General features: G+C 43.3%; 1 protein-coding gene across 8 annotated transcripts in view; it reads left to right on the top strand.

The window, feature by feature from the left end:
- LOC148033149 (RNA pseudouridine synthase 7-like) overlaps positions 1-23458 on the top strand; it is a 141429-nt gene that overhangs the window by 62801 nt on the left and 55170 nt on the right. For 6 of the 8 annotated variants that reach the window (XM_087680982.1, XM_087680984.1, XM_087680989.1 and 3 more), the window contains one exon: positions 5168-5211. In XM_087680982.1, the coding sequence (XP_087537108.1) occupies positions 5168-5211 (44 nt within the window). Of the gene's footprint in view, positions 1-4397; positions 4887-5167; positions 5212-23458 lie in introns of those variants that run through there. The other 2 variants (XM_087680983.1, XM_087680987.1) reach the window with 2 other exon arrangements.

Below are 23458 nucleotides of genomic sequence, written 5' to 3'. Positions count from 1 at the left end.
AAGACAAGTGTCAAAACTTTTAGAATACCAAGAAGGGTAGGAACACCCTCTCAACCTAGATGTTGATGCCGAAGAAGGAAGAGGAGGCTGAGGATGTCGGTCTTCGTGTGGTGCCGAGAACCATGTAGATGAAAATGATGACGCATCCCTATTAGAAGAGCACGGATAGAAGTCACCACAATGATAGTATTAGGAGAGATGCTACACGATTCGCCGGGGGAGGGGAAGTATCCATGTTGGTAGAAGAGTAAAAATCGAAGTAGATGGAACCATGAAAGGAACGGTACACATCTCTTGTCTTTTGCTCAGAAAGGACTGTTACAAGCCTGTATGTTAGCTCTACACTAAAATATAAAACCTTGCAAAAGAGATCAAAATCTGCAAGCACATAGGTGAGTAGTGAGATGCTACAAAAACAGAACTGAAAATAAAAGAAAGCAAAGCTAAGTGGAATGCAATGAGTAGGTACGTATGTAGTGGAAGTCTAAAAAGGGAAAAGAGTGTGTGGCCATCATCATGTACGGCGAGGTAGGGAAGGGTTTCTAAAAGGTGCAGTGGATGCCCAAGGAATGGATATGTAAAGTGCAATAGGTGAGTCACTAGCAGACCAATTAACCAATCCTTTAGGAGTAATGAAGGAGATATGCTATTGAGGTTGTTTGCGTACCACATATCCAACAGCTGCTAGGGTAGATGGAGCAAATGGTGCAACAACAGAAGGCATAGCTCCATTGGACTAGCCAACCGGAGTGGAGGTAGTCACAACATTTTGCGGTGGTTTTCTAGAAGGAAGACCTTGAGCATTGGTACAACATTCCTAGTCCACATGGCTGGACCTTTGATAGTATGTGCAAAATCTTTTTTTCTTAGATTTGCTGCCAAAGTGGTCGTGTTTTTTGGTTCCATTGGAGGAAGTCGTGTTACTCTTGTTTTGGCTTGCCTTTGTATCTTGCGAGTTCTTGCCACTGTTGGTTTTCCCTTTTGAAGAAGAGGCAACCAACCCTTGCGCTTGGATGTGTGTGGAGGACTTCTTGTGGGCTTGATCATGTAGCCTTGCGTAATGTAAGAACTGACACTCAAACTCATAGAAGGTCAGGAATCTAGGTAATGAAATAATATGCTAGATAAAATGGAAGTATTTGTCAGGTAACTTGCTTAAGAAGAACGTGACTTGATCGTCGTATGACTTTGGGGAGCAAGTAGTGGCAAACTCAGTGAGTAATCATTGATATTTAACTAACTTGACTTTCAGATCATCCCCTTCCTTAATGGAAAGCGCTTGAAGCTCAAAATCGAGATTGATACGTCAAGTGCAATCTTATGCCGCATAGCGGTTAGAGAGATGACTGCAATGCTCAAATGCGAGGAAAAAATGTTGTAATTGAGAGTGGAGTTAAGAAAATAACTCCTACATTAACTCAACATCGACTGTGGCATTGCAGGCTCTCCATTGACGGATGTGATTAGGATAAGCTAATCGAGGGCATTGGTACCGATGAGGAGGTCCCAAAGTCCTTGAGATTCAAGAACTTCTTGCATGAAGTTCGACCAAGTGGTGAAATTCAATCCATTAAAATGAGTCTTATCTGTGAAGGTATTCATGGCAGTTGCAATAGGAGTGGTAGTGCTAGGAGATGAAGGTGTATTATGGGGGTAGGGTGAATAGGGGGGATAGGGTGGGGGAGTGGAGTACACTTGGGAAGGAATCTAAGAGTGCCTACCATGCATATGAGAAGTGTGTATAGTAGATCTAAATGTGGGCAAGGGTGGACTGGGTATGGGCATGGTAACCGCCTGTGGAGCCCAAGGTGGAGGGATAGGGACACGGGGAGTAGAGGATGAAAATCCTTGTGTAGGATTGACCCAAGGGAGTGTGATGATAGTCCATAAGCAGAGGATGGATATCCCTGCGTCTGAAAGGTCGTGTGGGGGGGTTTGTAAGTATCTCGGGATAGTGAGAGGGATGCCCATCATGACTGTCTCAGAGTGGAAGGATGTGGTAAAGTGGGAGTATGTGAAAGGTACAGTATTAAAGGGTGACATTTCTCCTAATGATGCACCAAGAGGTAGAGTGAATGGAGGGTAGGTAGATGGTGGGATGAAGAAAGAGAAAGTCTTAGGAGTGGAGATGAAAGATCCAACCCCTAATGTGCTTTGAGTAGAAGCGGAGGGTAATCCCATGTCACAACTCTATAGAAACAGAATTTGTATCCTTTTTCATTAATTTGTCTATATAATGATTTATTAAATTTGTTTCCTTTGCACTAATTAGATATAAAGAAAAGTGCATTGGAGCTGGCCATTGATGAGTGGTCACAGGTTATGGTGGACCCACGCGGTGGGTTAGAGAAAAGATAGTTCACCCGATTGGGCGCCTGTGACCAGAACTCACGCATATCAGGGTTAGACTCGCACACAGAAATGATTGATGCCTTGAAGTGTGGGCTAGATCCGCCAGAACAGACAATTACAATCAACAAGATGGCATGATCATGAAATGCTTGTACAATGTGCATGTGTGGGCTGAAAGCTTGAAATGCACATTTCTTTGCATAGGAAAGTCACATGAAGATTCTGATACTGTTTTTGCAATATACACGGAAAAAGCTTTCATATGACACCTATATTGGAGGGGTCCCTAAATATTAGAAGCCTCGAATTAGCCTAAAAATGCTAGTCCTAAAAAATAGGGATGTCATTCTAAAAATGGTATGTTCTGTACTCTGACTGTGCTTACTGAATTTGGTTGTTTCTATTCTTGATAGTGTTCAGCCCAAAAAGGAAGGCCATAGAGAAGAGACAAGTTTCATGACACTTGTCACACAAGTTTCCAAGTGTCCCACCACTTGTCACATCTCATGACATGTGGCTGGACACTTGTCTTGTGCTACTCCACTTTCCCCTTTTGTACTAGCTCTTCCCTCTCCTATAAATAAGAGCTCGTTTTTCTTCATTCAGCATCATTTTTCTTTGCTGTAAACTCATGTACAGCACCCACAGATAGCCAGAAATTGGCCCCATTCATCCCCATCATCATTCCCCACTTCTCAATTATCAAATTCCTCCATATTCTCTCTTCTATCACTGTTGTTTTACAGGACAGCAAGCCTGTAAATTCATTACAGCACCTCCTTCTCGAGCTCTTTCTTCCATTTTAGCAACAAGAAGCAATCCCTATCCATGTACTGCTGATCAACGATGAAGAAAGATTGATTTCCCCTCTTTCTTCTCTCATACTGTAAAGAAATCAGTTCTTATCATTGCATAATAGATAATGTATGTGTGTTTGTATATCTTTGCATGATCTTGTGAGAGTGAGAATTACTTCTCCTCACTCTCAGGTTGATTGTAACTGAGCTCTTCCCTAAGGGACTTGGGTTGAGCATAAATACATTCTTTTGGGGGGGGGGGTTTGGGTTGCCCATCTTCAACCCTCAATCTTGTCTCCATTACTTTTACATTTTCATGGCTGTAATTTTGTGAGTAATTTTCATTTTTAGCTTTAAGTGTTCATTCTCTTTTATATTAAATCTCAGAAACAAGCGAATATCATAATTGTTAAGCATACTACGTTGTTCGGGGCGTTTACGTCCCAGGTTTTGGAATGAAGATGTAAGTAGATCAGAATGTGGAGAAGATAGTAACCACTAGTCGGAGATGAGAGAGTGCCAAAACAGAGAATTGTTAGGTGACAATAGGAGAGGTGTTTGCTGGTGTAGACAGCTTGCTAGATAGCAAAAACATAGGTATTGCAGTAGTCGCCCAGTGGAATAGATGGCAGCAGCGTGTTACCTGACACCAGATGCTGAAAATGCAGGCTGATCAGGTGCTATGATGATGCAGCAGATGGAGACCTCCAAACAGCAAGGCGATGGCTGAGATTAGGCCATCTAGGGCTGGATAATTATGGGCTGCAGTCGATGATGGTTGGACAGTAGATGGTAGGTGGCTGATGGCTGAAATCTGCATGGTAGAGTGACAAACCTGTACAAAAGGATAAGGTTGACTACTGGGCAGCCTGTCTATTTATAGATGTTGAAGGGTGCAAAAAATTAGAGTTTTGGGGGACCATTGAAACTCTCTCAAACCATGCACCAAAATTGTGTTTTTCACTAATGAAGGGTGTTTTTGGGGCTGTTTAAAGATGCTAATCAGCTGTAAAGCGAGTTTTAGCGCAACACACGTAGCCATTGACTCATTGTTGTATGTTGACTGTCTCGTTGTTTGGTATGGGTTTCATCTCCCGAGCATATGTTTGAGTTCTTTGCAGTGTTCTTGTGTTTTCTCTTTTATCTCTCTTTTGTCTTGTGTATAGCAGTTTATTTCAGCATTCTTCTATGCTTCCATTGCTGCATTCACTTTTGACAGAAAATTGGCCGCCTTGGCTGAAAATGCAGATCTACAGTTCTTGGAAGATATTGCCCATTTTTGCCACAAATAGATGCTCTCTTTAATGGTGTTTGGCTCCCAACAAGAGTGTGTGGCTTAAAGGAAAAGTAAACATGGAGTGAATAGAGAAGAAGGAGACAAAAGAAAGGCAATGGAATGAACAAAACTGTCAATAGACTGAACGCTACAAGTCTGCAACAGCCTGCTGCAACACACAGCTCAAAACATTGGTGTGGTGCTAGATAGAGGCAGAAAGATGAGGAGGGCTGGCTGAATGGTTTGAGAGAATATAGCAAACAACTATCAAAACTGGCCGGCCTGTTGGACCAGTTAGAAATAGTCTTGGGGCTAAAATATGGTGGCCCAGGTTAGCCTGCCCACACTTTGTGTTGACCCTATCACCTAGCTAAATGTTACTGCCCAAGACAAGAGAAAGGGGCTGCCAAAGGTGAAATGCGGGTGTGGACTGAAATCGACCTTCCTTCTTGGATAGGTTGGTAAATTACCAAGCAATAGATTCATAAGACCTGAAATTGACAGTTTACCACTTAATAGTAGAGAGCTGACACCTGATTTGTAAACCTGTATACCTAGCAAGGAAACTATTGTTCCATTATTATAAACATAGTTGACTTTGTATGTGAGGCCTAGTTTGTAAAGAGAAAATTGATACATAGTTGGGAAATGACACATGTAATTTAGACAAGTTCCTAAGAAAAGTCACATCAGTATTATCACTTACTAACCATATTTTTTTGGTTGTCATTTGGAATTGTAGGCAAGCGGTTTGTAAGGCCATACTTCTTTGAGTTTATAGCTCATGTAAGTATGTTGGACAGATTTCCTTGGTCTTTCCCTTGAACTAGTTTATGATCCTTATACTTAATTTATACTCATGTCCAGGTTATAAATTTAATTTCACTATATAATGAAGGATGTAACACTACCGTTTTTCAAGACTTGACATGCCTCTAAAAGTGGGATTTGTCAGATGGGAGAGGATCGAGGTGCAGCTGAAGTGCAGTAGACAGTGTGAGAGTGAGAGACAGAGTTGAGCACGACACCCAATGCAATAGTACTGAATAGAGTGTTAGCTGAAAGTACAAATGATAACCCTTATACCTTAGAGTTATAAGGGGCTGTTCACACCCGAACACAGTAAGTGCCCGTAAGTGTGCACCACAAGCACATACAAAATAGTACACATAATCTGGGGGAAAAAACCTCTCCTACCGAGAGTAAAAAGTGCCCCAGTGTCCTAGTGATCACCCGCACACTCCCATATGAGCGTAGGCGTAAGTAAGGCGTGTGAGATACCCAACAAACCCCCCTGGAGTGAAGAGTGATCAAGTGTACAAGGATCATCCGCCACCAAAGGGCGTCAAATTCAAAGCATCGCGAAATGCTTCAAATTTGTCTCGTGGAAGAGCTTTGGTGAAGATGTCTGCCACATTGCTGGTGGTAGGACAGTAGACAAGGCTGATATCACCTGCATGTAGCCTCTCTCTGACAAAGTGGTAGTGAATCTCTATGTGTTTCGTGCGAGCATGAAACACAGGGTTCCGTGCCACTGCAATGGCACTCTGACTGTCAGTATATAAAGGAGTAGGCTCCGTAACAGATACATCCAAATCAGCAAGTAAGCGTCTAAGCCATACGCACTCAACTGCAGTAGTGAAGGCTGCCTTGTACTCAGCTTCACATGACGACGTGGCAACAGTGGATTGTTTCTTGCTAAGCCAAGAAATGCATGACGAGCCAAGAAAGAAACAATTGCCACTAGTGGAGTGACGAGTATCAAAATCACCAGCCCAATCAGAGTCACTGTAAGCATGTAACTGCAGTGGTCCCCCCTTGGCATAAAGCAATCCAAGAGCTTTAGTACCCTGCAAGTAACGAAACACACGCTTCACAGCTTGCCAATGCGACATACGAGGCTGATGCATGTACCTGCTCAAAACTGAAACGGCAAACTGTATGTCTGGCCGAGTGTGGCATAGATAGATGAGACATCCCACTGCTGGAGCATAAGTATGGATATCAAACAAATCACTGTCATCATGTAATGACAGTTTGAGCCCAGGTTCCATGGGTGTACAAACTGGCTTGCAATCCTGTAAGCCAAACTTCTCAAGAAGTTGCCCAATGTACCTTGACTGACATAATCCAATGCCTCTAGCATCATGTACAAACTGGATGCCCAAGTAATAGTGCAAAATACCCAAGTCAGACATGTCAAAAGTTTGCTGTAAATTATTTTTGAATGCTGAAATCTGATCAGCACGTGTTCCAGTGAGCAAAAGGTCGTCTACATATAGACACAAAATCAGCATGGATCCCCCTTCTTTATGTACATAAAGGGTAGACTCAGATGGGCTGTTTACAAACCCCTGACTAAGCAAGAAAGCATCTATCTTTGCGTACCAAGCTCGTGGAGCTTGTTTCAAACCATATAGAGCTTTTTTCAGCTTGCAAACTAAATTTTCTGAGCCTTCAACTGCAAAACCAATGGGCTGCTGTACATACACTTCTTCCTGAAGTTCCCCATGTAAGAATGCAGTCTTTATATCCAGCTGATGCACTTTCCAACCAAAATGTGCAGCCAAGGCAATCATAGACCGAATGGTCGTCATACGGGAGGTAGGAGCAAAGGTCTCCTCATAGTCAATGCCCTTTTTCTGTGCGTAGCCTTTAGCTACCAGCCGTGCCTTGTACTTATCTATGGATCCATCTGCATTCCTTTTCAATTTGTAGACCCATTTCGTACCAATGGCACGCTTGCCAATTGGCAAAGACACCAAATCCCAAGTATGATTCTTATGAATAGAATCCAATTCAGCTTGCATGGCTGCCATCCAATGCACACTATGTCGTGCATCCTCAAAACATTCAGGCTCCTCATTATCATGAGTACATGCTGCCATAACAAACTCCATGGAATGTGCTGAATCATGCAGTCGAGTTTGCCTTCGAGTACGACCAGCCAAGGGTGTTTCCAAATGACTATCTCTCATAGTCTGCGTGTACCATCTAGGCACCTGTCTTGCTTCCTGACTGTGTACAAGTTCCTGCTGAATTTCAGTTTCAGCAATGTGCTGATTTACTGCATGTTCCATAGGAGCAGCTGGCTGAACATTAGGTTCATTTGCTGAAGTACCAGCTGAATCACCAAATGTGATGGGCAGCAGCCCTTCAAAGACATCACGGGCAGCCTGATATGTATCAAAACCAGCCAAGGATAATTCTGATTTTTCATCAAATACAACATCCCTGCTGACAAAAACCTTCTTGGTCACGGGATCATAGAGTCTGTAGCCTTTGCTTTCGCTGCTATATCCCATAAAGATGCATTTTACAGCCTTGTTGTCCAACTTCTTTCGAAGTACTTGTGGAATATGGGCATATGCAAGACACCCAAAAGTACGGAAGTGGCCAACAGAAGGTTTGCGGCTGTGCCAAGCCTCAAAAGGTGTGACGGTTTTCAAGGCCTTGGTAGGGCATCTATTCAAAATGTGGCAAGCGCACATGACGGCTTCCATCCAAAAACTATGAGGCAAACTCTTTGCCTTCAGCATACATCTGGCCATCTCCATGAGTGACCGATTTTTCCTCTCTGCTACCCCATTCTGCTGTGGAGTATATGCAGTAGTGTACTGATGGATAATGCCCTTCTGCTGCAAATAAGAATTCAGCATAGAGGACATGTATTCCCCCCCTCGGTCCGAACGGAGAGTCTTAATCTTGCAACCAGACTGAGTTTCCACAAGTGCACTGAAAGCCAAAAATGCATCATACACTTCTGACTTCTTTTTCAAGCAGTAGACCCAGCACAAACGTGTAAAGTCATCAATAAATGTTACAAAATAGTAACAACCACCCAATGACTGTGTCTGCATGGGCCCACAAACATCCGAATGCACAAGCTGCAATCTGGCTGTTGCTCTAAAAGCAACATCACGGGGAAAAGAGAAACGATGCATTTTGCCCAAAATGCAACCCTCGCATAAATGCTCAGGAGGTCTCTCCAAGAGAGGTAATCCATCCAACATCTGAGTACGCTGTAATAGCATCAAGCTGCCATAGTTTACATGCCCCAAACGAGCATGCCATAACTCTGCCTCTAACATAGCAGGAGTAAGAGTGGATGTCAAATATGCAGACTGATCTACCGAAAGAGCATCCAACTCATATAACCCATGACACAAAGAACCTGTCAAGACCAATGTCGTGTGTTCCTTGTCACGGACCATGCAACGGTCATCATCAAAGGTGACCTGCAAACCACAACGTGCCATAGAAGAAATGGAAAGCAGATTCTTCTTAATGCCAGGCACATACAAAGCATCCTGTAGGCGGAGAATAGAGCCATCAATGGCTGTAAGCTGAATCTCCCCAATACCACGAACAGGGTATGATGCATTATTAGCACACTGAACAGACTTCCCAACGGGAGGTGCACCAAGAGAAGCAAACAAATCTCTACGAGATGTGATATGCCGTGAAGCACCACTGTCAAAGAACCAAGTGTCAGCATCTTCTGTAGAGCTAAATGCTCTATCAGCCCAAGAGACATCATAACTGCAAGTGTAAAAACAATAGTCCCTGTCTGCAACAAAGGACGCGGACTCACATCCCTGACTCCTTCTTCTTCTCTTTGGCGATGCGCTTCCTGCACTCAGTGATGTAGTGGCCAGGCTTCTTGCAGTAATGACATTTTCCTTTCTTGGCTTGCGTGCCCCCCTGTTTCTGACTTGTCTGTGAAGTGTTACTACTACCAGAACTCTGCGAAGCATTTTTCCCTTGGCTGTTTTTACCCTTCTGCCTTGACATAAAAGCCTGCTCAGAGGCTATACCATCCACACCACTGTTCCGTCTAGTTTGTTTCTCCTCTAGAAGCAAACTGACAAGCTGAATGAAAGTGATGGGCTCTTTCGAAATCCTCATAGTGAGGTTCAAGGCAGTATGAAAAGCCAAGTAAGAGGGAGGCAGTGAATTCAATGTCGTAGAAATCAGCTGCGCATCTGAGTAGTATTCATCCACATTCATGAGTTGCTCCCGCAAGTCCTGAATTTTGTTGAGATGATCCTGCATAGAATCACCCTCATTCATCTTTAGAGTCTCTAGCTCTTTCTTCAAGAAAGAGATGCGAGTCTCATTCTTTCCTGCAAACATCTGCTCCAATATCAACCAAGCTTCTTGTGAAGAAGCTGCTGAACGAATATGAGGAATGATAGAACGCTGAACTGCCAATGCAATCAGCGACATAGCCTGTGCATCCCGTGTATCCCAAGTTTTCTGAGCTGCAGTTCTTGGGGGAAGTGGCTGAGCGGGCTGAGGTGGAGGGGGCTGAGGTTGCCCTCTTGCACGTCCTCCTGGAGGAGGAGTAGCGGGAGCCACAACTCCCGGTCGTGCTTCCTCTCCACTGACATAATCCCACAAATTTTTTGCCACTAATACATTCTTCATCATGAAAGACCAAAGGGAATAATTGTTCCCATCCAATCGGTCTTCCTTGGACACATAGGTGAATACATCTCCTCCCTGATTTGCCATTATTTCCCAAAAGGCAATAGAGCAATGTCAATGCAGTACGGGCTGGAAATCTGCAAATTTCCAGAAATTGCAGCAAACACAAGTCTGCAATTAATGTGCAAAGGGTACTCTTTCAAAAAACTGTCACTGATGCACGCTTCCCAAGGTGCAATTAGTGCTCAGCAGCACTAAAACATCAAAAGCCCCAAAATTTTCTGCCCAAAATTTCTGTCACAAATGTCTGTTACAAAAGCCCCAAAATGTGCATTCAATGTGTCACAGACAGACACAGCACGTTTCCCAATGTGCAAACAGTGCAGTGCAACACTGTTATGAATAAATCCCCAAAATTTTGCCAAAATCTCTGTCAAAAACAGTCGGTCTGTGACTGTATCAGCAGTTTAAATGCATCTGTCCTCCAAATACACAAAAGCCCCAAAATTTTCTGACCATTCAGTCAGAAATTTGCATGAAATTTACTTTTCCAGTAAATTTGTGCCAACCGCGTGTGAACCGCCGCTTCCAGAATTTTATTCTGGGCTGAAATAATAAAATTTTTGAAAATTTTACCTGGTCGTGCAGCACGTCGCGAGCTGCTGACGTGACAAAGGCAGGCGGGCAGGCGGGAGCAGGTCGTCAGACGGGCTGACCAGTCGCGATGGGCAGGCGGGCTGCACGTGGTCAAAAACGGTGGGAGGCTGATTGGCGGGCTGCGCGAATCTGAAGCGGGCAGGCAGGACGCGAGCAGGCGTTGACTCCGCCTGCACGAAACAGGGCCCTGGCGAAGTGGAGCTGCTCGCGAGCTGACGAGCGACTGCTGACGGGCAGCTGCTGACGTGGACGACTGTAGTGAGAAGACGGGCAGCTGCTGACGTGGAGATTGTGAGCTGCGCGCAGGGCAGTACTGGGCAGGTCTAGAGCTGGCGACTCGGGGGCAAGACTGACGGGGACTCCTGGCTGCTGACTGAGGACAGCTCTGATACCAAATGTCAGATGGGAGAGGATCGAGGTGCAGCTGAAGTGCAGTAGACAGTGTGAGAGTGAGAGACAGAGTTGAGCACGACACCCAATGCAATAGTACTGAATAGAGTGTTAGCTGAAAGTACAAATGATAACCCTTATACCTTAGAGTTATAAGGGGCTGTTCACACCCGAACACAGTAAGTGCCCGTAAGTGTGCACCACAAGCACATACAAAATAGTACACATAATCTGGGGGAAAAAACCTCTCCTACCGAGAGTAAAAAGTGCCCCAGTGTCCTAGTGATCACCCGCACACTCCCATATGAGCGTAGGCGTAAGTAAGGCGTGTGAGATACCCAACAGGATTTTGGATCCCTCAAATTTACTTTGTCTCGATTTGTTTTTCAAAGAGTTTACTGTTTAATGGGTTGTGAATGTAGTATCTATTGGGTTATCAACACCTTGATTGAAAATTTAAGCTATGGCGAAAAGCTGCAATCAAATTCAATGAACATATGAATTGTGTTGAAAATTGTATTTTATGTTCCTTTTCACGCACACTTCTTGGAGCAGCAGCTGTAAACACAGACTTAGTTCATAGATAGTATGGAGGTTGAAGTCTCATTTTAATCTAATTCATTTTAAAGGGTTAGTAACAGATATTGGCAGCCATGCCCTTATTTTAAGACCTCCTTAAATTGAGAAACAAGTACAACAAATGGAATCTTGCTATATAATCATCCAAGTAGACAGGTTGGCTAGGTTTTGGCCTCTTGTAAGGTGCCCAATCCACGAAACTGTCCAGAGTCAGTCCCATAATTTTCCTATTCAACTGTTCTCACAAATGTATTTACCTGTCTTTTCCTTTGTCCATCTCTTGATTGTGAGGTTTTGCCAGAGTATGGTGAGGACAATTGGAGCTCTATCACTGTCTGTGTCTGTCAAACCTTTGCATATGACAGCCGTGTGCACCCGGGGCACATTTGGCACATTGGATGGAGATAATGGGTTGCTCAGATCTGCCCATCTCTTTCTCCGATCTGTTGATGGTCTTTCCAGAGCTTCCCTCTGTCTTTTCTTTAGCCCATGTGCCTCCCTACAGCAGGCATAATCTATTCCTGCATTGCATGGCCATTTATAATCAGAGCAATGCATTTCAGACCTGGGTGGACAGTTTCCTGGGTAGGATGGACAGTATGGTCAGGGTGGCCACTTTAATGTTGCTTGGCTGTTCTTAAAAGAAAAAAGAGAAGAAAATTCTAATAATAATACCCTGGAGAAAATCCTTCTAAGGTAAAATACAAAGTAAACCTCTATCCCACCCTTTGTTCAATGCTCTGGCTGCTTTGAGGTGGGACGCCTTGGAGTAAAAGATAAAGAAAAAAAAAGAGGACTTGGTTCGTCTACTTCTCGTGGCACCGTTTTGGGCATGAGAGAGGGTGTTGAGCTAAAAATGCTTTAGCTTCACTTAAATAGCCCTAAAACATGCTTAATTGAGCTAAAAATGCATTAGCTTTACTTAATTAGTCCCAAAACGTACTTAATTAATGAATCAAACTTGTTCTTTAAACAGAAATGCGTTCCTAGAGAGTGTTTGTCCCATAAGGACAACCCCACTTGGGAGAACCCAAACTTTCTAAAAATAGATATGTTGCCCTCCATTCAGTCCATCTCGTTTTTGCAAATTGTAACCATCAGTCAACTCACACATGGGAGCCCCTCTAGCCTTGCAGTGCCTAGGCGCCTTCTTCCAACTATCGCCCACTATTTGGCATCTCCTTCCAAGCTTCATTTGGCCTCTAGCTGCCATCGCTAGCCTCTCCACCATCATGTGGTGCTTGTGTTTGATCTTCATCAGCCAGGTGTCAGTTTCCACACCCTCTAGCTACCTCCGTTCGGGCCTCCATTAGCCTGGCAATAGTGTAGTTGCTCCTCCATCTGGCGACATCTTCTTGTTTGTGTTTGCACTCATCAGGAGCCGCTTGACATCACCACACCCTTCTGCGCTATCGCTTCTGTCTCCAGTAGCCTCTGGTGTTAGCGTTTTGTAGATTCCTCTCTCTTCATAGTTCCACTGGTGATCACTGACTTTGGATCCGTCTTTGGTGGACGTTACTCTCTGACACATTGCTCTGCCCTAAGTATCTGTACACTCTTACATTCGTTTGCAGTATTCATTCACTTCATAGTTGTGTTCTTTTCTCCCTTCTTCTGTTTGTGTTTGAGTTTCTGTGTTAGAGTTTTGAGTTTTGCGTTCAGGATTTGAGTTTTGCTTTCTGTGTCTGTATTTATCTCTTTGTGTTGGTTGTACACTCTTGTGTTTCCTTGGTGCAAACCCTGGCAATTTTCTTCACACTTGGGAGGGCCCAAACTTTCTATAAATAGATATGCTACCCTTCATTCAGCCCTAATATCATTTTTGCAGGTTTAAAGTATTTTCAGCTTGCTGCCCACATGCCATTCGCGGAGGACATCGTAGTCCAAGCTGTCCATTGCAGTCTTCACTCATCTGATGCCTGTTTTGCAGCCCTCCATCATCAGTTTGCTACTATTTCTAGCCAAGCAACTATTGCTGTCCATCATCCAGCCGTCGTACAGTTTGCCACATCAGCATATTGTTGCGTTTATAGGCCCTAGCTGCCGCCTTGCAGATTTTCTCTCCTCTAGCTGTCACCATCATTTCCTCAGCCTGTCACTGTTGTTTTCTCTCTCTTGTAGCACCCGGTTCGCGGAGGACATTGCAGTATAAGCTATCCATTACAGTTTTCTCATCTAGCGTATGTTTCTAGCCCTCCATCATCAATTTGCTGCTATTTCTAGCTAGGCAACTGCTGTTGTCCGTCTGTCGTACAACCTACCACGTTAGCATACTGCTGTGTTTGTAGGCCGCAACTACCGCCCTGTAGATTTTCTCTCCTCCAGTTGTCGCCATCATCTTCATAGCCTGTCGCTGCTGTTTGCTCTCTCCTGCAATGTGTGTTTGTTGCTTTTACTCTCCTTCCAGTTGCATTCATTGTTTTCTCTCTCCTACAGCCTGTGTTTGTTGTTTTCTCTCCTTCCAGTTACATTCATTGTTTTCTCTCTCCTCACGTGCGTTTTTAGTCTTTCTCTCTCCACACATGCGTTTTTAGTATTTCTCTCTCTTGCACTACCATGTGCATCATATCTAGCCTTCCTTGGCTATGCTTGCTGGTGTTCGACATCCAAAGACTGCCTTGTTGCGATTCGGGATCCGTTCGGAGTACGACACACTCTTCAACTCATGGCCCCTGCCCTGGTCCTTGAGATACAGAAGTTTGAGGTACGATATTCATTCACTGCATAGTGTGTTTGCTGCATGAGCATTGTATATTCAATAGTCATAGTATTTCATTCATTCTTTATGTTCATTGTCTGTGAGTTATTCTAATCCTAACTGTGTTTTTCTATGAGTTTATGCTTTGTCATATGGTATTATTTGTGTTTCTATGTTAGGGTATTTCTCCATAGAAGGAACAACTAGAGGAGAGGGTGGGGGATGGAAAAGAACTTGTGGAATAGATGGTGCATAAGCGAGTACGGGGTAGCAATAGATAATTGCCTCGGAGGATCTTACATAAGAGAAGATAAATGAAGTCTATAGAGCGTGCTCTCTTGCCAACTTGTTGCTAAAACAACTCTAGAAGAAGAGTCGTCAATTAACACGGCTTGCTTTGTGAAGGCACCTCGAGTACCAAGTGTAATTAGGCTATAAACGGAGAGGAGTGGAAAGCTCAAGTTTGGAATATGTAGGACTTCCGAAATGGAGCTAGAGGAATGGTCTAGCAATAACGGCAAAGTGCCAACATTACAAATAGGTACTAAACTAATGTCACCAACAATGACTAAACCCTCACATGGATGAAGATCTTGTAGCACATCTCCTTGTGGTGTCATATGACTCGAAGCACCACTGTCAATGAGCCAAAGGCTCTCTAAAGATGAGTCAACCATTGAAAAAGGCTCCTCTAACACATGGATAGAAAGGAACATGGACTCATGGTAACAGTGGGTGTAGAGGTAGAGGAAGGCCTGGATGATGTAGCTCCATCCTTCGCTCCCGGATGAAGGTGATGGTACTTCTTTCAATACTTCTCTTCAAAATGTGTCCCTTGGCCCTTTCCACAATGTGGGCATTGAGGCTTCTTTGAATTTGTTTCAAAGCCTGAAGAATGCTCTCGTGTCTCCTTCTTGGGGTTGGCCTTTGCTCTCTCCTTCTTCTTCTTTTCCCCTCCTGTACTTGCACTAAAAACTTTCATGGAGTTGGATCCATTGGCTACCTCTTTTAGATGCTCACTATGCTCCAAGGCAAGTGGGGCAAGCTCCTCCCATAGAAGAGTCTCTAAGGTCCTCGAGGTAAGAAGTTTAGTGTAGAAGACATTGTATTTTGGAGAGGGCAGTTGAGTCAAAAGAATCATAGCCATATCCTCCAAAGAGATGATCTTGTCGAGGGAAGAAAGCTCATCCCTCATATCCTTCAATCTCTTGATGTGATCCTTCATGGAGGGAGAGTTATCATATTTCTTCTCAAGAGTAATATGGTGGGCATATGTTGCTTGATGGTACAAAGAAGGAAGCTTTCTTCACACTTTTGTTGCCTAGTGCAACTTGCATACATGCACTAGGATAGAATTCTATAAGCTCATAAAGAGACAAGATCTGGCTCGAGAATTGAGCCGATCCCATAGGGCCACACAATCCCTTCATACACCTGTTTGAAGGTTGACCACTTTTTTTAGAAGCTTATTTTATCATTTAAACAATCTATCATCATTACTTTTGCATATTTCGTGTGTTCTTCTTTTTGTGTTTTACTTTGGCTTTATGCTTGTTGGTGGTGTTGGTGTTTGAAGATTGCCGTTGATGGTGCTCGTTCAAGTTCATTGAAATGCTTAGGAATCATGCTTTGTTGGTATCCTTGGTCTATTGTCTATTGTGGTCCATAGTTTTATATTGCAGCCTATAGTGGCCATGGTGTTCTTAGTGTTTCTTTTAGGTGGAGTTGCAAACAAATTGATCAATAGCAAGGGAAGATGTTAATCCAAAATGGTGATAGCTGCAAGTCAAAGGAAAAAAAGTAAGTCAAAGCTTATCAAAAGCGGTCAAAGCAAAGTCAAATAGAGTCAATAGTGGCGAGCAACTAAATAATGAAGTAGTGGATTCCACTTAGGGATCCTCCACGGGACGGGGACTAGGGTGGCTAACAAACTCCCAAAGATCGAAGGTGTCAAGAACACATTTTACCTTATAGGACCAAAGTGAATAATTTGATTTGTCCAAATGGTGTTCTTTGGGAAGAGAAGGAAGAATAGGTACTTGCACTGACGGTGCCATTATAGGCACCTAGGGCCACAAGACACGCCTTTTGGGAGACATAAAGAGAGGGGGGAGGAGAAGGCTGCTCCGATTTATGTGATCGTGTAAGAGAGGGTTTCCGTTTAGAATAGGGCTGGGAACTTGGATCTTTGCGATGATTATGCCACCTTTTAGAGCAATGAGTTAGAGTCATCAAAGCCATTGAGCAGATGATAAGATATCTTCAACACCTGCAAACATCCACAAAAATTTGCATTTTACTGTAAATGGTCGTGAACGGTAGAAATCAGCTACACCTTTGTGATAGGAATGTAGATAGTTCATTGTGTCGTATGGAGTAGTAGAATGCAAAAAAATTGTGTTTGCAACAAGGGGCAGATGGTTGAGAATCTGCGTTTTCAGCCCAGGGGGTCTCCTCTCAAAGGGGTAACTTCGTCTACTCAATTTGTACCACGAACATGGAGAGAAAGACAGTAAGAGAAGGAAGAAAGAAATTTGCGCTGATTGAAAAGAATGTTGAATACAAAGGAGTAGACTGATCAGTGCTTGCATGCAGCTTGAGGCATTAGTGAGGGCACTAGATCAGACTGAAATGACGACAGCAACACCGATGGTGACGGAGACGGAGAATATTTGTCATGGAGATGTGAAGTTTTGAGATGCTCTAATCTTTGCTGATAACATTTGATTAAGATATTAATCAAATGTGCAAGGTTGTTTAGCACATGTGATGCATATGGTAGTTACTTGATGATAATAGGCTAAAGACCTTGAGGATATAGTGGGTGTCAAAGACAAAAGTTTAATAAGTTATGCTGGACAGGTGCTAGGTGCTACTCGGTGTTAGATTTGGGCCTAGACCAATTTATTGGTCATTAATATCAGTGTGGTGACTTTAGAGACTAGGCGTTAATTATTAATTAATGCGGGTCTAAGGGTTAATAATTGCTCAGGGATACTTGGAAGACAAATTGGCCTAGCGAATTTAATTATTAGTTAGTGAAATTGACTTTTTGAGTACTAGAATAATTATTAAATTAATTTTCAAAATTAATATTTTAAAAAATAATTTAATAAGCTGGATAATGTTAGAAAATAGGATTAGAAGGCTGTCACTTGGCAAAACTTCACCATGCAAGTTGAAAAAACGTTTTTAGGGGTTGGTGGAGTCTATTCTAGCCATTGTGAGAGAGAAGGAGGCTATTAGAGAGCAAGGAGAGGCTGTTGATGTGATTTGCAGCTATCAAGGATCAATCCTACAACAAGTGACAGCAATTTGGAGCCCTCCAAGAGTAGGTGATAGTAGCCCAGTGTCCTTTCGGTGCAGGTGAGAGCATATGTGATATAGGAGGGGGCAATAGTCTTTCTGGTGGTCTTAAGCTGTAGGTGATAGATTCCATGGCTGTTTGAACAAGGTAGCAGTAGTTTTTCAGTGTTTCTCATGATGAAACTCTGAAATTTCTCTCTCTATAGTATTCTTTCTCATCCCCAACCTTTTCTGAAGTTATCTCAACATTTTCTAGCAGTTTGAGCCAACAGAGGAACATATTTCAGTCAATCTCTGTTGTAAAACCTAATTTATAGTAGAGATTAGGGTTTGATAGCCACCTTAGGATGCATGCTCAGAATTGAGGGACTAGGACTTGAATTTCAACAGCTGAAATTGAGGAATTTCAGGGAGATTCAAGAGGCCAACCGGCCAATATTAGATTTGGGGTCGAATTTGTCTTTCAAGGAGCAGGGTGAAGGCCAACAATCCTTGAGCAAACCAAGGGGCACGTTGGTTTGAAGGCTTGGTGGCTGATTTTGACAACAAGAGGCACTTGGATTAGCAGAGGAGATCAGAGGATCTCAATTGTACTCCTCCTATTTGCAATATAAGATAAAGAAATACCGCAAGGGACACTAATTTTGGGGCCAACAAGGTGTCCAATGTCTAAGATTAAAGTGGCAATATTTGCATTTTCAGTTTATGTGAATTTTATGCTTGCTGCAATTAGTGTTAAATCAAGTTATTTACCACCCTATCCGAGAAGGAAGGCTAGTTTCAATATCTAGCTTATTGTCCAAGCCGGAGACGGAGGAGACTGTAGCAACCAACGGAGTGTTGAGATACCACTTCTTTAGTTTTCACACCTCAATTAGGGTTTTACACTAACAGTCCCAAAAAGGATTGGTGCCCACATTTTGGTGATTTCATTAGTAGTGGTGTGCCATCCCAGATAGCTTATGCCTATATAAATAGATCACTACTTTATCTATTCTTCATTACTTCAATCATTCTTCACTTCTCTTCTTCCGTCACTCCGATATTCTTTTCTTCTCTCTCCAGCCCTTTCACTATCCTCACACCCCTTTCAGCAAACATTGCGGTTTGTGGTTCATGGCTGCTTACTTCATCTTGACTCTCCTGCTATTAGGTGCTAGCCTTCACCATCCCTTAGGTTGTGTTTTGTTAGCAGTCACCCTTCTCTTCAGCTGGCCCATCTTCCCTACAGTTAGTGACAACACTCCTACCTTAGCGTCAATTCTCCATAGCAGGTGACCTCATCCACTCCCTTCAGGCTTTGTTAGATTTGCATTTGGTTGTGTGGAGGCTTCCTCCATATTTGACATCTTCTTCCTCAACTAGGTGTCAACATCTTCTTGCCTGGCATCACCCCACATTTGGCATAAGCTTCTGTAGCCCCAAGTACTTGCGTTTTAGGGTTGACAGGCCTTCATAGGCTGTGTTTACCCTCCTGGTGGTTGCCTCTTCACTTGGCAACCTCTATGTCATCAGGCGTCAGCTCACATAGGCCTCAAGGATCTATGTTTGTAGCACAGGCCATTTTCTTGGCATTTGAGGATTACGCTTCACTCCCTTGACAGCTGATGATCATCTTCCTCGTCTCCGATGGCATTTAAGGATTGTGGTTCACTCCCTCGATAGCTATCCTTTACCTTCGAGTGATTACTTTGATAGCCCATTGCTTGGAGGACTACGTTTCGCTCCCTTCATTGTGCGAATTCCCACAAGGGCTGTCGCCTGATTTAGATAGGATAGTGTAGTCATCTGAGTTTTGGCTCCCTTCTCTCTTAGTGTTTGCCGTACATGCTCTATGTTTCTCCGTGCAAACCCTATTCTCTCTTTGTATCGTCGCATATCTTGACATGGTATCAGAGCCTTCTTTTGTTAGTCATTCTTGACATGGAACACTTGTCGAAAAAGAGAAGAAGGTAATCCACCCACCCACCCCTCAGCTATAAACAGTTGAACATCAGCTAAACTGACCGACCAGCCAATTTGGGGCCAAAAATGGCAGACAGCATCAGCAAGACTGCAATAAATGCATTCGGCAGCACAAAAAATGCTGATGTGGCAAGCGCAATGCTGATGTGGCCATCTGGGACACTCGCACAGCGCACACTGGTAGGGGCTGGAAACTGACTGGAAATGCAAGAAATGCATACAAAACTCGAGTAGAAGAAGAGACACATGCTCTAGAACAAGCTGTCTCCTTAGTCAAAGCACATGAGAGACATGTCAGAGCTGCTTATGTCCCTATCTGATTCAGATTGAGGCTCATAGGCAAGAGATGATAGTGCATGACAAACATGATTGCTAATAGATGGGCCACAAAGCGGCAAGCTTGGCAATGTATATATGTAGCCCACTATGTTTGGGACTCATGGTATTAATGCTGGTCATGAGGAAAAATGCAACTAGTAATGCCTACACGAGAAAAAATGCAGCTAGTAATGTATGCAATGTATGGGAAACTATATCTTGGTATGGCTGCTAGTATGCAAATTCCGATGCACAGTCACATTGCAATGGTCCAAAGTATGCAAACAAGAGTGTTTCCTAGTGTATTTGGCACTCCTAGCATGTCAGGTACACATGAGGGGCTTGTTAAATTGAATACAATGTTGCAATTAGTTAAGTTGGAATTTTAGCAATGTGAGAGTATAGAGCATCGCAATGCTCAAGAGGGAAAAAAACCTAGACTTTGGTGGTCCTAAGTTGGAAGTGACACCTTCCATGGTTGTTTGAGTGGGGTAGCAACAGTTTTTCAACCTTTCTCGCAATGAAACTTTGAAATGCTTGCTCTACAACATTCTCTCTACAACCATTTCTCAAGTTATTGCAGCAAAATCTAGCCATTTGAGTCATCAAAGGTGGAGTTTTTGGTCAATCTCTGCTGTAAACCCTAATTTACAGCAGAAATTAGGGTTTGAAGGCCACCTTGGGATGCTTACTCAGAATTGAGGGCCTAGGATTTGATTCTAGCAGCTGAAATTTAAAGATTTTTAGGGAGATTCAAGAGGCCAGCCAACCAATGTTAGATTTGGGGCTGAATTTGTCTTCCAAGGAGCAAGGCGAAGGCCAATCCCCAAGCAAACCAAGGGGCAAATTGGTTTGGAGGCTAATTGGTCAGTTTTGACAGCAAGAGGCACTTGGATTAGTGGAGGACATGAGGGGATCTCAAGTTTACTCCATCCGTTTGCAATCAAAGTTAAAGAAATACTGTGAGGGGGACCAGTTTTGGAGCCAACAGGCTGTCCATTGTCCAAGATTAAAGTGGCAAAGTGTGCATTTTGATTATGTGAATTAAATACTTGTTGTAATTATTGTTAAATCACATTATTACCACCCTATTCAAGGAGGAAGGCCGGTTTCATCTACTGCATTGTTCTTTGTGGGACAATAAACCACTACTAGCTCGGAATCCATGATCCGCTGTCAAATATAATGAGCCTCTATGTGTTTTGTATGGCATGAAACATGGGTTTCTTTGCTAGAGCCAGGGCACTTTGCTTATCCACATATAGCTTTGTTGGTCCTGTTTGTGGAAAGTCAATATCCACCAACATTTGAAATGACTAACAAAGCCAAATTGCATGTTGTGTAGTAGACGAGAGGGGGGACACGATACTCAGCCTTCATAGAAGATAACGCCACAATAGGTTGCTTCTTGAATCTTGCTACTTTTGGAGATGGTTCCCAATCCAAGGGAGAAGGAGAAACTTGTATGGAGCGTTGAGAGTCGACATCACCAGACCACTCTAAGTCACTCCATCTAGCTAGAATGGCTCCATTTCTATACATGATCTTGTAGGATTTGGTCCCTTGTAGATAGTGCAACACATGCAAAGTAGCTCTCTACTGAGTCTGCAAAGGAGTCTTCATAGAAGAATACAATAGTGCCACAATATAGGAAAGTTTGGCCTTGTATGAATGAACTAGATCAATAAGCCAACATGGCACCTGTATCTAGTGGCATCTGCAAGGGGATCTCGTGTGGTGGATTAGGCTATTGAGCAGCTGGAGGAGAGGGGGGACACGATACTCAGCCTCCATAGAAGATAACGCCACAATAGGTTGCTTCTTGAATCTTGCTACTTTTGGAGATGGTTCCCAATCCAAGGGAGAAGGAGAAACTTGTAGTGGAGCGTTGCGAGTCGACATCACCAGACCACTCTAAGTCACTCCATCTAGCTAGAATGGCTCCTTTTCTATACATGATCTTGTAGGATTCGGTCCCTTGTAGATAGTGCAACACATGCAAAGTAGCTCTCTACTAAGTCTGCAAAGGAGTCTTCATAGAAGAATACAATAGTGCCACAATATAGGAAAGTTTGGCCTTGTATGAATGAACTAGATCAATGAGCCAACATGGCACCTGTATCTAGTGGCATCTGCAAGGGGATCTCGTGTGGTGGATTAGGCTATTTAGCAGCTGTGTGCCAAGAACTAGTAATGCATCCGAAGGAGGGGAATTAGGATGTGGGCAAAGAAAGAAGATACATGCTATCCAATGTGTACAAGCTTGTATGAATTTGGATTTGTCTTACTTGAATAAGCATTCAAGTCTTTTTCTTGTGTTTAAATCGATTAATAACTTGAGGCTTGCCCTGAAATTAAGTATCCAAAACCCTTTCCTCTAGGTGAACCTTGAGATGGACCCACTTGTATTCTTTCCAATGACCACAACACAAAGGGGGTGCTTATGAAATGCAAAATCACAACCACTAAGGGACCGCCTAGGCCACCTTGTGCAAACTTATTGCTAAAGCTGGCCAAGCAAACCCGATCCAAATTGTAGCTTGCACATAGACTTAGACTATTTTGGATTCTTGGCAAAGGGAAATGTCTTCTATCCATGATAGTGCTAGGGTCTGTGGTGACCAAGACACATCATTGATCCTACACTAATAGTGAAAACTGGGGTCATGGTTTGATTGTTGGAAGACTCTTTGAGGGAAGAATCCATCAGTGTGCTAGTACCAAGCCCCAGGAGCTTGTGTTAGGCCATAGAGTGCCCTTTGCAAATGATAGACATGGACCTCTTTTCTAGGCACATGGAAACTTGGAGGCCGATCGACATATATCTTCTCCTATAAGACACCATTCAAGAAGATAGACTTCATGTCCATTTGGTAAACATGCCAATGGTGATGGGCTTAAAGGGCCAAGATATCCTGAATAGTAGATGTATAGGCCAGTGATGCATATACATCACATCCAAAGATGCGAAAGTGTGAGATGGAAGACTTCTTGTCAAAGAAAGTGTGGTATGGAGTCATGTCGTTTAAGGCCGTTGTCATAGACCTTTTGTGGGTATGAACCATAGTAGAGACCACATCATCCCAAAGGGTATGAGAATGTCTGTGATGCTCCAACATTGAATGTGCCATCTCCATCATGGTCCAATTCACATGCTCCACCACACCACTCTCAGATGGTGTGTTTGAATGGGAGTACTCCATTCAAATCCTAAGAAATTTCCCTGTTGTGGTTGCTTGTACTCCTCAAACTTTGAAAGAAGTTTGCTTTTCATCAAACACCTTCTAGTCTCACAGAAGTTTGAACGTGCCTCCAATTTGTACTACAAGAAGTACAACCACACGCACTTGGAAAAGTAATTAACCACAAGTATTAGATAATTGGCCTCCACGAGGGAGGCCATGCACATAGGACCGGACATGTCGGTGTGAACCAACTCAAGTAGTATGGTTGACTCCCTGGAGGTTATTGATGCTATTTTCTCGGAATACAACTAGAGCATAAGGTAGAGATGGTTGAAAATTTGGAAGTCGCTCCACCATCTTCTTTCACAATGCCTATTGAATAAAATCAAAATTTAGGTGCCTATAATAGGCATGCTAAAGGAGCCCAAGCTCCAATGAAAATTGTGTAGCAAGGGCCATGAGCTTATAGAGTCCACCCTCTTGAGGACTTGCCTAAAGCATAGCA

This window comes from Lygodium microphyllum, chromosome 7 (assembly GCF_053477565.2).
Source record: "Lygodium microphyllum isolate KBCC chromosome 7, Lygodium_microphyllum_v1.1.10, whole genome shotgun sequence".
In the NCBI taxonomy this organism is placed as follows: domain Eukaryota; kingdom Viridiplantae; phylum Streptophyta; class Polypodiopsida; order Schizaeales; family Lygodiaceae; genus Lygodium; species Lygodium microphyllum.
This window is presented reverse-complemented; position numbering and strand designations above follow the sequence as displayed.